This window comes from Manis pentadactyla, chromosome 4 (assembly GCF_030020395.1).
Source record: "Manis pentadactyla isolate mManPen7 chromosome 4, mManPen7.hap1, whole genome shotgun sequence".
Taxonomy (NCBI): Eukaryota; Metazoa; Chordata; class Mammalia; order Pholidota; family Manidae; genus Manis; species Manis pentadactyla.
In genome coordinates this window covers 173,907,611-173,922,869 of record NC_080022.1, presented here as the reverse complement: position 1 = coordinate 173,922,869, position 15,259 = coordinate 173,907,611, and the positions used below count along the sequence as shown (strand labels likewise).

The 15,259-nt window shown below is 53.6% G+C and overlaps 2 protein-coding genes across 7 annotated transcripts in view; one reads left to right on the top strand and one right to left on the bottom strand.

The window, feature by feature from the left end:
* Window positions 1–5,594, top strand: part of MAPT (microtubule associated protein tau) — a 92,479-nt gene extending 86,885 nt beyond the window's left edge. The window contains 3 exon segments of the mRNA XM_057501589.1: window positions 1,603–1,684; window positions 3,008–3,120; window positions 5,117–5,594. Of these exon segments, the coding sequence (XP_057357572.1) occupies window positions 1,603–1,684; window positions 3,008–3,120; window positions 5,117–5,332 (411 nt within the window). The 3' untranslated portion in view covers window positions 5,333–5,594.
* Window positions 5,595–10,512: 4,918 nt separating this feature from the next.
* The window catches only part of KANSL1 (KAT8 regulatory NSL complex subunit 1), a 190,823-nt gene continuing 186,076 nt past the window's right edge, over window positions 10,513–15,259 (bottom strand). For all 6 annotated transcript variants that reach the window (XM_057501585.1, XM_057501587.1, XM_057501588.1 and 3 more), the window contains 5 exons: window positions 14,474–14,595; window positions 13,906–13,963; window positions 13,591–13,703; window positions 12,584–12,836; window positions 10,513–12,272 (listed from right to left, as the gene is read on the bottom strand). In XM_057501585.1, the coding sequence (XP_057357568.1) occupies window positions 12,045–12,272; window positions 12,584–12,836; window positions 13,591–13,703; window positions 13,906–13,963; window positions 14,474–14,595 (774 nt within the window). In that variant the 3' untranslated portion in view covers window positions 10,513–12,044. The remainder of the gene's footprint in view (window positions 12,273–12,583; window positions 12,837–13,590; window positions 13,704–13,905; window positions 13,964–14,473; window positions 14,596–15,259) is intronic.

The following is a 15,259-nucleotide window of genomic DNA, read 5'->3' as shown; positions in this document are numbered from 1 at the left end:
CCCTCCTGCTCTTCCCCCATCTCTGGCCCCTCTCCTGGGCTTGGCCGCCCCCTTCCCCTGAACTCCAGTCCTCCTGAGCCCCGCCCTGGCTCCCACCCTCACCCCTTCTTTCCCTTCTGCCATTCTAGGTCTCGCCTTCTCCACAACCACAACCTCCTCCGCTCTCACAAGCTACCTTGTGAAGAGAAGGGAGGGAAGAAAGCCGTGGGCCGGCCGCACGCATGGCCCCGCCCCGTGCGGCCCCGCCCACACCCGACCCGCGTGGCCCCGCCCACGGCCCCGCCCTCCTGCCGGCGGAGCTGCACCGCCCAGGCCTGCCTCCCCAGCGCCCCACCCCAGGGCGCGCGCCGTCCCGCGGGGGTCGGCTGCACCGTGGGCTCCCACACCTCGCCCTCCGCACTGACGCACGCAGGCCGTGTCCCCCCGTCAGCCTCAGTCAACTCTCCGTCAATAAGCGGCAAATATCAACACGATTTTCATTAACTAAAATAATTTGGCATTGTTCCAGAAGGCTGAGAGCCAAGTAGAAACCCGTTTTTTCCCGGGGTCCTTGTTAAACCCGAGGCCATCGCTCTGCGGGTCACTCCGAGTGGGCGCTGACTGGCCGCCTTCCCCCTCAGATGAGGGCCCTGCTGGAGGCCTTGGGAGGTGTCGCTCGGTGACCACGCAGGGACCCCCTCACAGCCATAGCTTCATGGACACTTCCAACAGGAGACCCTCCGCTGATGCGTGGTCCCCGCGGGAGCCCCCTCTCGGGAGCTGGTACTTGGGCTGCGATCAGAGGGCAGCTCAGGCTGTCATTCCCCTCAGGAGGGTGAGCAGTGTGGCCTGGCCACATGCTGGACCGGCAGGCGAGTCTGCGTCCTGGAGCCCCGAGGCCTCCCCCGGCTGTGCGTGTCCCAGCAGTCCAGCTCGACGAGACACTACACCTGTGGCTCCTGCTGTGCCGCCTGCCCCTCCTGCTGATGTCGCTTTGCTCCTTTCGGTAAAGAACCGAAATGTCCGGGACGCTGTGCGCTCAGGTGCCAGCTGGCTCTTACCACTGAGTAACCAAACTGCTCTGGGTCCTGCTTGGTGACTGTCACTGCTCTTGCTGTGCGGGCACTGGATCTGTGGAAGCTTCTGGGAGGAAGCCCACCCACCCTCTCCTCTGTGAGGCGCAGCAGATGGTTTTCTTGCTTTTCCAATGAGATTTCCAATGAGAAATGCTGCACAGAAGGATCATATTGATCCCTTCTTTATGTCCTCACTGAGTGTAACCCGTGAGTTTCAAGTCAGGAAAGTGAGTGGCTTCTTTTTGACACGTGTTCGCTACACAAATGGCCCTGCACAATGACACAGTATCCCTGATAGTCCCTGAGGGATTGAAAGCACTCCAGTCCCAGTTATTTTGTGAAGACCCAGCTCTCTTGGGGCAAGGTTGGCAGAATTCCAACAACACATTTTCCACCATGACTGGGGTGTGTTCCTCTCGGCAGACAGGAAACACTGTCCAGCAGGGCCTGGACCTCTACAGCTGCTTTTCACTGTGTTGCACTCATGATAAAACACTCCTATTTTATTCTCTTTGTCTCTATCCTGCTCATCCTCTCTCACCTGTAGGTGCAAATAGTCTACAAACCAGTGGACCTGAGCAAGGTGACCTCCAAGTGTGGCTCATTAGGCAACATCCACCATAAGCCAGGTAGCCCTTGTAGAAGGCGAGGACGGAGTGGGAAGGTCTGGGTGGGGACGGGACAGGACTGGGTGGTGCCTTCTCCGCAAGTGGCTGGGAGGGATTGGTGGGATGCGCCACCAAGGAGGGTATGGAGGGTGGCACTTGCTGGGGCCCATGAGGTGTGGCTGCCCTGTCTCACTCCTGAGCAGGTCCATGCGAGCCAGTCAAGGTCAGGATGGGGGACAAATGCTGGTCCTAAACCCTAACCCGTGGTTCTCCAAGAGGGCTGCACACATGGCCTTGAGGGCTGGGGAAGGGCCTGATCTGGCCCCTGAAGGCTGGCTTGTGGTTGTCCCAGTTTGGTCCCCAGCCAACGTGGGGGCCACTTCACCAACTGTAGCGGCTATGACATGGGACCCCTGGGCCATCAACATGCTCCTGCTGTGACTTTGTCTCAACAGAAGATACTATTGGAGTCCTACTGTGCTTACCCTCTCCCTCCCCATCCCACACTGTGCAGAAATCAGTGCTGTCTACAGATCTTTCTGCAGCAGTGGGACTGTTCTGTACTTCTGTCCAGTACGGTAGCCCCTAACTACACGTGGCTGTTGAGCACTTGTGGCTCGTGCAGTGGATGAACTGAACTAATTTTATATAATTAAAATATAAGAACCACATCTGGCTGTCCACCATATTGGACAGTGCCGGTCTGGATTCTGGATCTGGGGGGCCCAGACCAGGAGCTTCTGCCTTAGGCCCTGTTCAGGGCAGAAATCTTTATTTGAACCATTCCTGTGGGGGGAGAACCACCCCTCAATTGGTAACAGGATCCCACTGTGCAGCTTTCTCGGGTGACTTTACCCTTCCCAAGAAAGTAATGGAGCTCATATCCTCCTCAAGCCATGTATCCTGTGGTTCAGCAAGGTGCCGAGTGTCCAATGGGGAGGGAGGTCAGGCCCCGCCCTTGTTTAGGGTGCATTTTGCCATTTAGTTTAAGGGCTTATAGGGCTGCAGCTTATAGGATGTTGACTAGAAAGACTTCATTCTTTGGCCCTTTGGAAGCCAACCAATTTAGAATTTAGAATAATTTATCCTGGACTATGCTGTCATTTACCTTTGCATTATCTAAGGAGGGCGAGTTTGCTGAGTAAATATTTGACGCACACCTTGATTGTGCATCAGTCATGGTGAAGCATACTGTTTTCAAGCCCTTTGGAGGGACTTATTTGTGCCCAAGTCACGCTCTAAATAAAGGATAGTCTTACCTGCTCCAAAAGGTTGGTGTCTGCTTGGAATCGCTAGCTTAGCCCCCATCCAAGGCACGGTGCTCTTGTGTGTGTTGTGTTCCAGGAGGTGGTCAGGTGGAAGTAAAATCTGAGAAGCTGGACTTCAAGGATAGAGTCCAGTCGAAGATCGGGTCCCTGGATAATATCACCCACGTCCCTGGTGGAGGGAATAAAAAGGTAAAAGGGGCCGGGTGGGGAGGATATGCATTTGGATATGGCTGTTAATGGAGTCAGGTGGGCAAGTGGTCCAGCTTTTCAGAGAAGGAAAACTGAGGATCCCGTACTGGCTGCTTGATGTGGACTCTCAGCAACTACCAGGACTGTGGGTCTCGACCTTCGATGCCCATTGCAGTCACCTGGGAGCTTTAAGAAATTTGATGACCGGGATCCCACCCAGGAGATTCTAACTACAATTGACCCTTGAACATTGCAGAGATTAGGGGCACAGACACCCAAGCAATTGAAAATCTGCATGTAATGTTTGACTCCCCCCAAAATTTAGCCCACTGTTGACCGGAGGCCTTACTGAAAACAAACACTGTGAGCTTGTAGAGAAAAGGATGTTTTTTCAAATTGTTGTGACCCTCCAAAAAACTTTTCCAATATATTTATTAAAAAACAAGTCCAGCTATAAGTGGACCCTCGGGGGTCACACCTGTATTGTTCAAGGGCCAACTGCAATGGGTCTGAGGTGCAGTCCAGGCACCTGGAGTTTTTAAAGCCTCTCCGTGATTCTTTAGGGCAGTCAGAGGTGAGAGCCACTGTCCTAGGCCCTGGGGTTGGTGAGCATCCACAAAAAGTAGTAGCCGGCCAGTGCACCATAAACAAGTCATGGGAACATAACCCCATTTTCTAAAGGGTCACAGGCAGAGCAAAGCAATGATGCTGGAATCCAGATTTCAGCTGCGCCTCTGCCTGCCTGTCATGAGTGCCCACGGGAGGCTGCAGCACTAAGGACCCTGGCATTCCTGGCTATTTCTAGAGACTTACGGTCTTGCTGTGGGTGAGGATGTGTGAGCTCGAGGAAGGGGCAGCGTGTGTGTGGTCCAAGCCAGCACCCTCTGTGCCCGTCCCGGCACTGGGTCTTGTGGCTGCACCCCTTCTCCGCTGCAGAAATGCAGTGCATGCACCCTCTGGGGTCACCACCACACCGGCCCTTAAGCTCGGCAAGCAGCTTGCTTTTGTCTTTAGTGCCTTCCAGCAGCCAACTGAGGAGCAGCGGAAGGAGAAGGGATGCTCCAGAACAGGCCTAGTATCTGAGACCCAGCTCTGCATGAGAAAGGGCATGGCCCCAGGTGGCCTGGCAAGTTGGACGTGGCAGCCATCTTTCCACCACGTGATGCTTAGTGGCAGCTAGGGGTCCTCACAGCACATCACCGCACCTCCTTCCATACACTCCTCTGATTCTGAGCGACAGATGCCGCATCGTACATTTGCAGTGAAAGCCCGGCAGTACCGCCTCAGAGACACACTTGCTGGTGCGGGCTTAAGACAGAGGGCGCACGCAGAGACCTCAGGACAGGCCTGACTGTGGCAGAGCCCCACAAAAGCTGAGGGAGGGTGGGGTTCTGGCCCCCAGATGGCCTAGTGCTCTCCAGCTCCTCACAGCAACCCCACTTCCAGGATCCACTTACACATGTGTCATGATGTGCACACAAGGTTATCAGGGTTATTCATACACAGCACTGTTAGTGACACCCAAAGACTGACAGGACCTAAATAAACATCCCTGCGTGGGGAATAGATAAATGTTGGTGCGGCTGCTAAGACTGGGTACCATACAAGCTTCAGCAAGCACACGGGACCTGGGTACTCCTCAGGGGAGGCTGTAAGTCTGAGAACCAAGTGCAAAAGCCTATGGATATTGTTGCCATATTATTAATATAGATAATACATTCTATATATTTGATATATTCACACAGACACGTTTGCGTATGTATGGAACATCTCTGGAAGGGTACGCCAGAAACTTACAATGGTCACTGCTCTGGGGAGGGGTACTGGGTGGCTTGCTGCCAGGTGTCGGAAGAACCCTGCACACAATTTGCCACTGGAAAATGATGCAAGAGTCACGGCCACCCACAGCCTCCTCCCGCCATGGCCGCTGGCTGGCAGGGCTTGCCCCCGTTTCTCTGGCTCTGCGTCTCATCTTCCCTCCCCTCGTCTCTTGCAGATTGAAACCCACAAGCTGACCTTCCGGGAGAATGCCAAAGCCAAGACAGACCACGGGGCGGAGATCGTGTACAAGTCGCCTGTGGTGTCTGGGGACACGTCTCCGCGGCACCTCAGCAACGTCTCCTCCACGGGCAGCATCGACATGGTCGACTCGCCCCAGCTCGCCACGCTGGCCGACGAAGTGTCCGCCTCCCTGGCCAAGCAGGGTTTGTGATCAGGCCCCTGGGGCGGTCGGTAATCGTGGAGAGGAGAGAGAGTGTGGGATAAAAAAAGAAAAATGGTCTGGCCCTTCGCCCTCCGCCCTCCCCCAGCTGCTCCTCACAGATCGGTTAATCGGTTAATCACTTAACCTGCTTTTTGTTGCTCGGCCCTGGCTTGGGACTTCAAAATCAGTGATGGGAATAAGAGCAAATTTCATCTTTCCAAATTGATGGGTGGGCTACTACTAATAAAATATTTTTAAAAACATTTCAAAAGATGGCCACACCCAACATTTCCTTGGGCAACTACTTTTGATTCTTTTTTTCCCCCTCTGAGTAGAAGAGGGAGAAGGAGGCTCAGAAAGCTGCTTCTGAGGGACTCTTAAGGGACTGGGGGCGCCCCTGTTTGGCCCCATCCTGGGGGTGTCACAGAGGCAGCGGCAGCAGCAGCAAAAAAGGATTTGAAACACGGTGCGTTTGTGGGGCCACAGGCAGATGCCAACCTGTGTGAGTGGGCTGGGGTCGGGAGGGGAGAGGCACAGGGGGGCCGAGGCAGGGGTGGGGCCCGGGGAGCTGCTGCTCCCTGCCTGCAGAGGCAAGCAGCCCGGCGCCTGCAGCAAGCTCGGACCACGGGGCCTTCTGTCCTTGGCGGCCTGGGGCCGGCTGCGGTGGGTGTGCCCTCTTCTGGAGGGCAGCCGGTGGGAGAAGGGCTCCGGCCCCTCCTACACTGCTCAAGGGCGGTGGGCAGGAGGAGGACGGTGGTTGGCACCCTTTGGATGACTTCCTCAGAGAAGACTGACCTTGTCTTGGGCACTGGCCTCTTTCTGCCTCCCTGCAGGGTGGGGGTCCTGAGCTAAGGGGCTTTCCTCTGCCCCGCGGAAACCCTATTTTACTGAGTTCTGAAGGTTGGAACTACAGCCACGACTTTGGCCACCTTACAGATCTGGGACTGCAGGGCTAACCAGTTCTCTTTGCAAGGACTTGTGCCTCCTGGGGGGCGTCTGTCTGCCTGTTCCGGAGCCTGGGCCTCTGGAGTGGGTGGGAGTCTGGGAGGTGGGTCCTGAGCCTCTCGACCCTCCCACAGCCACTGCAGCTGCCTGTCGACCCCCGCCAGGCCAGTCACTGCTGGTGCCCCTCATTACATCACAGTCCCAAGTTCCGAGCCTCAGCCCTCCCCCTTCTGTCGTGGACTTTGTTTAGAGGCAGAGGCACCTGCCCTAAAGGTAGTGGTGCTGCTGAGGGAGGGCGCTGCCAGCCCAGGTGGGACCTCTGTCTCCCGTCTGTTACACTCATCCAGCTGGTGCACCCCTCACAACGAACCTGACGACCTACTGGGTTCACTGTCCCCTATCTCCCGGCACAGATGTGACTCAGGGTGGGGCTTGGCAATAACCTGGGATGTTTCTGCCTTGTCAACTTAGAGTTTCCCTCCCAGGCCTGCTCCCTTCCTGTGTTGCTGGCAGCAGGCTGGCTGTCCTGGTTGCCAGAGATGCCCCCAGGGCAGTCCCTGTGTCCCCCACTTCTGCCTCAGCTTCTGCCAGCCTCCCAGAGGGCCCAGCCGCTGCTCCGCCCCAAGTGCATATAACCAGCCCTCCACACCCCCGGAGGGGGGACGCACCCCTCGGAAACGGTTCTTCCCCCATCCCAGCTGGGAGCCATGCTGTCTGTCCCGCTGGAGCAGCTGAACATATACATAGATGTCGCCTTTCCCACCCCATCCGCACCCTGTCGCGTTGTAGTCGGCTTTGTCTGTTCATGCTTGGATTCACCAGAGTGACTATGATAGTGAAAAGAAAAAAAAAAGGACGCATGTACCTTGAAATACTTGTAAAGAGGTTTCTGACCCACCCTTGTGGGGGTCCTAGATGTTCCCCCTCCATCCCCCCGCCCCGCACTGGGACTCGGCTCCAGGGGGCCCGTGTGGCTCTGACCTGTTGGGGCCTCCCAATTTTTGAAGGGCTTTCATCACCATCTGGGACCCAACAGAGACCAGATTCTGACCTCTGAGAACCCTCGGTTGCAAAGAAGGCCTGAAGCACAGGGCTAGGACAGAAGCTGTGGTGCCCCCTCCCTGAACCCCCGAGCGTCATCCCTTGGTCAGGGCAGAGAGCCGTGTGTTGTCGTGTGGCTGGCCCTCTCTGGTCACAGCCTGGAGAAGCCCACGGCAGCCTTGACAGAGCCTCATGACTCCCTGCAACACCAGAGGAATGAAGCCAGCGCCGCCAGGGGGAGGGCTGCGGTCCATCCCTCTGCCTGGGGTCCTTCTCCAAGCCCTTCCTCACAAAGGGCAGCCTAGGCCTCCCACCAAGGGGTGGGGATGGACTGCTGCCCTTGGATGGGCCCCAGGGGCCCAAGCTGCCCGAGCTGTCACGGGTGACAAGTCAGGAGACACCATTCTGACAGCCATGGCCAGGGCACCGGCTGAGCTCGCACCAGTCCTGTTTGCTGCCACAGGGAACAGGAAGCAGCCTTTATGGAAAATTGCTGCTTAAAGAAATTCAGCAGCCTCAGGCCCAGTCCTGCCACTTCTGGTTTGGGTTCAATTCAAGCCAGCACTGGGGGTTGGTGGTAGAGGCCGGGACCTCCTGTCTAGGCTGGAAGCTTCATTTGCAGCTAGAGCTTCCCATTCAAGGAATCATCCGGGCCCAGAACTTTCCATTGTGATGAGGTCCCCCACTGCTTTGAGTCCCAGCTGTTCTTAGAAGGGTTCTGAGAAAGAAAAAGGATTTGTGGGGTAAAGATTTGGTAGCTGTTGGAGATGTGGCCCCTCGTTATTGCCCCAATCTGGACTCCAGTTCTTGTCGTTCCTCCCAGTCCTGGGCCCTGCTCTCCAGCACCTCCTCTGAGGGCTCTGGACTCTCCCTCCCTTGTGGGTGGGATTTGGGGATGAGCCTAAAGATCATTGTTTAGGGTGGTCAAGTCAGTGCTGGCAGGGAGATTGCAAAGGGATGCTGGCCCGTGACCTTAAATGACAATCGCCCCTGAGCTGGGCACTTCCCTACCCCCGGAGCCAGCTCCCTTGGGTGAGCTGGAGAGGATGTGCACCCTCCTGGTTCCTTCAAGCTCTCCCCTCACTTTATCAACAGCTCCATTTAAACTGACTTGTATGGTGGGACTGTACCCTTTGAGATTGCCTGTCGTGCTGCAGGGGGGAGTGGGGGAGGAACCTGTGACAAACTAACCACGGCCAAAGGGAGGTCCAGGAGGCGGCAGTTCACTGCCTTGCAACCCTTTCAGGCCTCCACATTCGCTAAAGGTCCTCGGGGTCTCACCTTTCCACCGACAGGTTGCCCAGGTCCGGCAGGCTGCCAGGCAGGTGCACGCAGTGAGCTTGTGGAAGAATCTGGAAAGGAGCTTGCTCTGGCCTGCTGCTCTCCTGCAGGGTTCCCAACCCCAGCACCTCCTCTAAGCCACTGGCACTTTCTCACCAGCTTTGGATAATGCAGCCTGTCAGGATCTCTTCCATCACTCTTTATAGCTTTGTCCCTCAAGTAAAGCCAAGAGCTGGGATGAAGGCAGAGGCAGAGATCATCAACTTGTCCCACCTGCAGATGGGTGGCTTCAAAATTCCGGTTTCTCTTCAGCTTTGCGAAGGGTTACCCTGGGCACTGACCCGGAGTCCCAGCTCCTAATGGACTTAGCTCTGTGCATTTGCAGTGTTAAACAGGACCATTTCTGGCACTTGCAAGTCCCATGATTTCTTCAGTAATTTTGTGGGTTGGGGGAGGGACATGAAACCATCTTAGCTTAGCTTCCTGTCTGTGAATGTCCATATGGTGTATTGTGTGTTTTAACAAATGATTTACATTGACTGTTGCTGTAAAAGTGAATTTGGAAATAAAGTTATTACTGATTAAATAAGGTCTCTCTGCATGGATTCAAAGGACAAGAAAATTATATAGGATGTATGTATGATTTGCAAGTCCTTTCCCAGCCTTACAGCACTTAGCTCAGAATAAGGATAATGTTCAAACCTGGATATCAGGATTTACCAGCTTTCTCTGGGGCCCTGAAAGTGAAAATAGTTCTCTGGCTGTTCATTTTCAGTTATTTCTCTCATTCTGGTGCTCATAAACCAAGCCAGTCCATCTGCAAGGGCAATTTCCTTGTGGCTGAACTCTCAAAGCTGCACTCAAAGAGTTTTTAAGACCTGTACCAGTGTCAGTCATTCAAACCTGAGAAGACTGTGGTGGGTATATGAGCTTTTTTTTGTCCCTGGAAATTAGCCTGGAGGCCTGGGGCTGAGGCAGGACCCTAGGCCAATCAGCTAAATAAATGGCTTAGATTTCCTTCCAGGCTTGAGTGCTGTCTCCCTCTCTCTTCTGGAGCCTTGTTACGGATTGGATTAGGGAATGTGTCCACTAAATCAAGATCTGTAGGAAAACAACAAAGAACCCAGTAACCCATCATGTCAATTTTTGTTCCTTACTAATTATTAATTAGGTCAAGGTCATAACAATGAACCCTTATATTTTCACACAAAACTTAACAATACTTTACTCAGCTTCCCCAGATGTGTTCTAGCCACTGCAGACAGCAGCTTAAGTAGAGCAGATCTTCACTGCAACTATACCAGCAGCAACAGGGCGGCCAAACAGAAGGGCTGCCGCAGGACGTGGGGCTCTCACAGTCAGGACAGGCAGCCTTTTTGGCTTTATAACCTTGACTGCCATGGAAAAGAATGAAAGTAAAGGGAGAACCAGGCCCTTACACTTATCTTGTACATAGAAAATCAAGCACTTAGCTTCTTCAGCAGAAAGATGCTACCGCCTCAGGTAGCAGGTGAGAACAAGCTCAGGCTTCATGCAAAGTACATTCACTCTCACTGACCCCTCACCCAGAAAGGGCCAATGTCATGAAATCTCTAGGGCAATTTAGAATAGAGCTAAAATGTCATGCTGCTGCCCTTTCTAGAGAAAGGACATCAAGAGGCAATGGATCCATTACACCCAACAAAAATAAAAAGCAGATCTACACAGACTCCCCTGTCCTCCTGGCACCCCCATACCTCGCCCACTCATGGAAACAAATACAGCCCGTCCAGGTGACCATCAAATGGCCCTGCCAGGTGTCCGTTAAGACAGAATGGCGCCCTCCCAAGGTTCAGAGCAAGTCAGAGAACTGCACCAAGAGGGCTGGTTCCTAAGCTGCCACCACTACTGTGGGCAATGTCAAGAAAGGCTGGAACACAACATTCTGTAACTTTTTTTTTATTATTTTTTTCACTTTTTCCTTCCTTTTTTTTTTTAAGCACTAGTCTGTGCTGTGCGAACAGAATCAAGACATTAACAAAGATCAGCTTCTCTGAAGAAAAGCATTTCTATAGAACAAAGACAGCTACATGTTTTGCTGCCAATACACAGCTCAAAGCAGGAAAAGAAAATATTTACAAAATACAAGGTTTTTTTTCCATTTTTGTTTTTGTTTTTTTTTAACAATGCTAAAAGGGTTATTCAGAATTTTCAACCTTATAAATAGAAGCACTTTTATGCATAGGGATATGGTGCATTATTGTTTTTAAAAAGAAACAATGACAAACCCTTTAACTTGCAAACAGAATCAAAAAAAATCACTAATGTTGAAAATTGTGAAAAAACCCCAACCATTAAGCAGTTTGTCTACTATTTTTATACGATTACAAAATGGCAAAAAATAAAATAAAACAAAGAAGTCCTTATTGCCCCCCCCCCTTTTTGGTGCTGTGATCATACATGAGACAGGCACGAGGTGAGCCAAGGGGTGGGTGGTGGGAGAGGCGCGGACCCCCAGCCAGGAGCAGACAATGCTCCACAGGCAAGGGCGCCTGAGAGGAAGGGGCCCGGGCACCGACGGGGAGCTGGTGGGGAGGAACGTGACGAAGGGATCTGTCAGTGAGAACAGAATTACACAGGGGAGATGGCTGCTCATTTCCCCAGCCCCCTAGTTTGCAGAGGAGTGTAAGAGAGGTTAAGTAGTCCTAACAGTGACTAGGTGGTGAAAACGGCTGAGTGGAAGGACTGGTGTGTGTGTGTGTGTGTGTGGATGAGCATGGGGGAGCAGACAAGAGGGCACGGAGGGGCAGAACGGGGGCCTGAGCAGCTGCAGCCAGGTTACTGCAGTTGAGGAGGAGTCACGACAGAGATGACCACATGCAGAGGAAACCCAAAGTCGGGCTCCAAGATCTGGATGACGAGGGAAAGTCATTCTGTGGGCTGAGCGCTCAGTGAGAAGGGGCTGCGGGCTGGGGCTGGGGCGGGGGGCGGGGGGTTCCAGCACAGCTGACCCAGGGGAAGCCAGGCACGGGCAGCAGGAGAGGGAGGGGCGGGAGCCCAGCGCCCGCTGCTGTTGCGCACCCTGACCGAAGGCGGCAGCACTGAGCCGGAGCTTCCGTGCCCTCTGCCCACTTGGCTGCCCCACCTGCCCACGGTGAGGGAGGGGCGACCATCTAGCATCACGGAGTCCAGTGATTCAACAGTGCAGTGGGTGTGCAGGGCCAGGCCAGCAGGGTCTTATCCTGACCTTCTGTTTGCCGACTGGAGAAGTGCTCAGGTGTGTGACAACAAACATGGAAACCAAACAAAACAAAAATCAAAACAAGAAAAAAAATACCAAAGTAGAATCTAAATTCCTTAAATTCACTAAAAACTGTGAAAATTTCCAGCATATGATGTTTGAATATCAAACGCAGAGATTTCTGAAGCTTTAATGCCAATAGTTAGTGAGTCTGTTTAGATTCTCCTGTCTTGCTCATCTGTGAGCTGGACGCTGAGCTGTGACTGCTGTCGCCAGATGCCGACTCTTGACAGGGACAACGGGAGGTGAGGTGGGTGCCACCTCTGTCTCCCGGCCAGTCTTGCCGCCTGAGGTGCGCCGAGTGCAGCGGGCCGCCCGTTCCTGTGCATCCAGCTGGTCCTCACACTCTGCCTGGGGGCTGTATGCCAGCGGAAAGGTTCGCCGCTCCCATGGCTGGACCGACTGCGGGCAGACAAGGGGTGAGGACCCCGTCCCAGCCTACTTCCTGCCCCAAGGCTTTGTCCCAAAATGTGTGGACTGGAGTCCATGACCAGTTCCTGGGGTGGATGGGGAAGACCCCTCCCAGAGTGGGCACTCTTTGAACAATGGCCAGTTCCATGATACCTTCAGAAGGTCAATTTCAAGGGCGCCCCTTGTCCCCTTCAAAACGGGGAGGAGTGTCATAAGATGAAGATCCACCTTCAGCAGGTATCTCCCTTCCCAGACTTATCCCTCACCCTGCCGACCCACCTCACGAAGGCAGCACCCCTCACCTGTTCATCCAGCCCCAGCTCTGGGGTGGAACACCGGGTGTCTTCGCTGGCGAGGTGCCGCAGAGTGTCCCGCGCCACAGGCGTGAGGGGGGCCGAGTGCAGTTCCGGGCTAATGGGGCTCCTAGGGGACTGACCGTGGGAGAACTCTGACAAAGAGTGGCCGCTGCTGACATCGGGGGAGGCAGGCTGAGGGGTGGAGGGGTTGGCACTGCCCAGCTGGGGTGTTGTCCGGCCGTCTGATGACCTATAGGACCTGAACACCAAGGAGTGCAAACGTGAGGGCCTGTATAACAGGGAGTTTCTTGTATGTTTGTTTCGGGGGGCTGGTGAGACAGCATGAAAAAGCATCCCAACTGGAGGACCAAGGGACTGGCACCTATGGTTCTTTCCTGCGAACTATGAACCCCCTTCATTTCCTCCCACTGCTAGGTACACAGGTAGGTACACAATATGGCATTTAAAAGTGGTGGACCCCTATCATCCCAAGAGAAAGGTGTCCTGTGAGTTCATAGGGGAAGGGAATTCGTGCAGACTTTGAAAACTATAGGCAAAGAAAAAAGCCCTAAAACACACTACTTTCGATCTAGAGCCCTAAATCTTTCTACTTGAGAATCCTGAGGCTTTCTGCCACCGTTTGCCACGAACAGGGAGGGTGGGACAGTTCTTTGAAGCTGGACGACAAAAACACACTCCACTGTCCGAGGGAAAGTTAACTCATGGTGAGGCCTCCAAACACCATAGACAGCCTGCTCCCGGAGCCCATGAGATTGCACTGGAGTTTGTCAGAACTGGACAGTAACCAACCACTCAGCAAGGACCCAGCATCCAACTGCTTGCACCCCCTTTCGTTCCAAGGAGCACAAAGGAAACTGCATTCCCAGCCGCTGCCAGTACATGAATATGAAGAGCAACAGAGAGACAGTGGCAATTCCATGGGCACAGCTAGGACCCAAACTCCCCTTCCACCCTCCCTCCACGGGCCCTGGAACCTGTGCTTGCCCCATCACCTGCTGCCCCGCCGCTGGGGTGGCACGCTCGTGGTCCACAGCCACCGAGCCCTCTCCATCTCCTCACATTTGGCATGCAGGGCGGCAAAGGCTGTGTCAGATAGGTCCTCAATCTGCAACAGAGCAGCTTCATTGATGCCCTCTTCCCTCCAGAAGCCAAGGGTAATTATGGGCAGACCAGTTGTAGAAGCAGTCCCACCCCATGCTAGGTTCTTCTCAGTTGGGACAATACAATGAGCCTGCCCTTGACGCCCACAGATCTTGAGGCGTCTGGAGTGTGCACATGTGTTCTTCTAAGAATGGCCATGCAGTTACCTCCTCATTCTCCTCCTCAGGATTCCCCTTCAAAGACTGAAGATCGACCTCTCGCCAGCTGCAAAACCAAGAAGGGGCATCATGAGCAGGCAGGCAGCCTGGGGCAGGATACATGTGTTCGTGCAAGAACAGCAGCCCCGCAGGCCATTCAAAGAGGCCCTACACTCAAATGCCTTCAAGGGCCAGAAACAGGGGAGGCAGGAGGGGAGACTATGACAAACTCAGAGGGACCGGCACTCTTGCGCTGACTGCTACCGTGTGGGAGCGCGCATACAGGGCCGGCCCACATGGAAATATGCGAAATTCTTTGATACTGACAAGTTCGGTATTTTATAACACATTTTATGTGTCAAACAAAACATGTCTATAGCCAGTCTGACCTATGGTCTAGATGGTGCTCGTATAATGGAACGAGAATTATATACAAAAATAATTTCACTCCTAACAGGCAAGACCTTCTCTTACAGAGCAGACAGAACCTGAGTCTAAGGCTCAAAGCTCAGTGATAAAAGAGGGAGAAAGGACTAACAGGAAGAAAGGGAGAGGGGAGGATTATTTCGGTCTCTACCTGGGAGTTAGGATTTCCTTGTACTGTAGTTTCTCTACACGGGTTGTTGCAGCAACAGACATCGGGATGACAATGTTGTTAATATCGAATGAACTCTCTCCCCTTCTCCTCCTTACCGGCTGCTGTAAGACAAAGGCAAATTTAAAAGGGAGGCACAATTCTACAAACATCAAATCATAAAACAGGGTCACCATGACCCGGCCCTGGGTCCCTGGGTGGGGACTGGGCAGCAGGGGGGCACAGCGCAGTGCATGAGGAGGTGCTCCCCAATGACGAAGTCCTCAGGAGGAACGCCAGGAGGCCCTGAAGAGTAGTAACCTGGTCATAAGCCTCACTGGCCACCTCCTCCCTTCATGGGCTCATGTGGACAGACTTCTGTTTAATTTTACAGGGGCAGGTACCCTGGGGCCTTGAGAAAACTACTGTGTGGTTCCTACTCCTCCACACACACTTTCACTGCCCCCTACCTTTTAAATGCTCCTGTTTTTATCCTTGTCTATGACTCAGTAGCTCCTAAAAGCAAGGTTTAGGCCTAGCGGTGACTCTGGATTAAAAAGATGAGTTCCTTACACTGAAATATGCCCAAAGATAGGCCCAGCTCAACAGTTCATCTAACCTTGGTTGCCATGAAAATGCCTCCTCCTGGTAGATCTGAACTCTTCAGCTAAATATGCACTCACCATCTGCTTAGCCCTTAGGTGATTTCCCCCTTTTCTGATCATTCTTCTTAGGGAAAGAGCTGAGAGCTTTCTAGCTATATCATTGGAGACGGGGGAGGGAAACTGA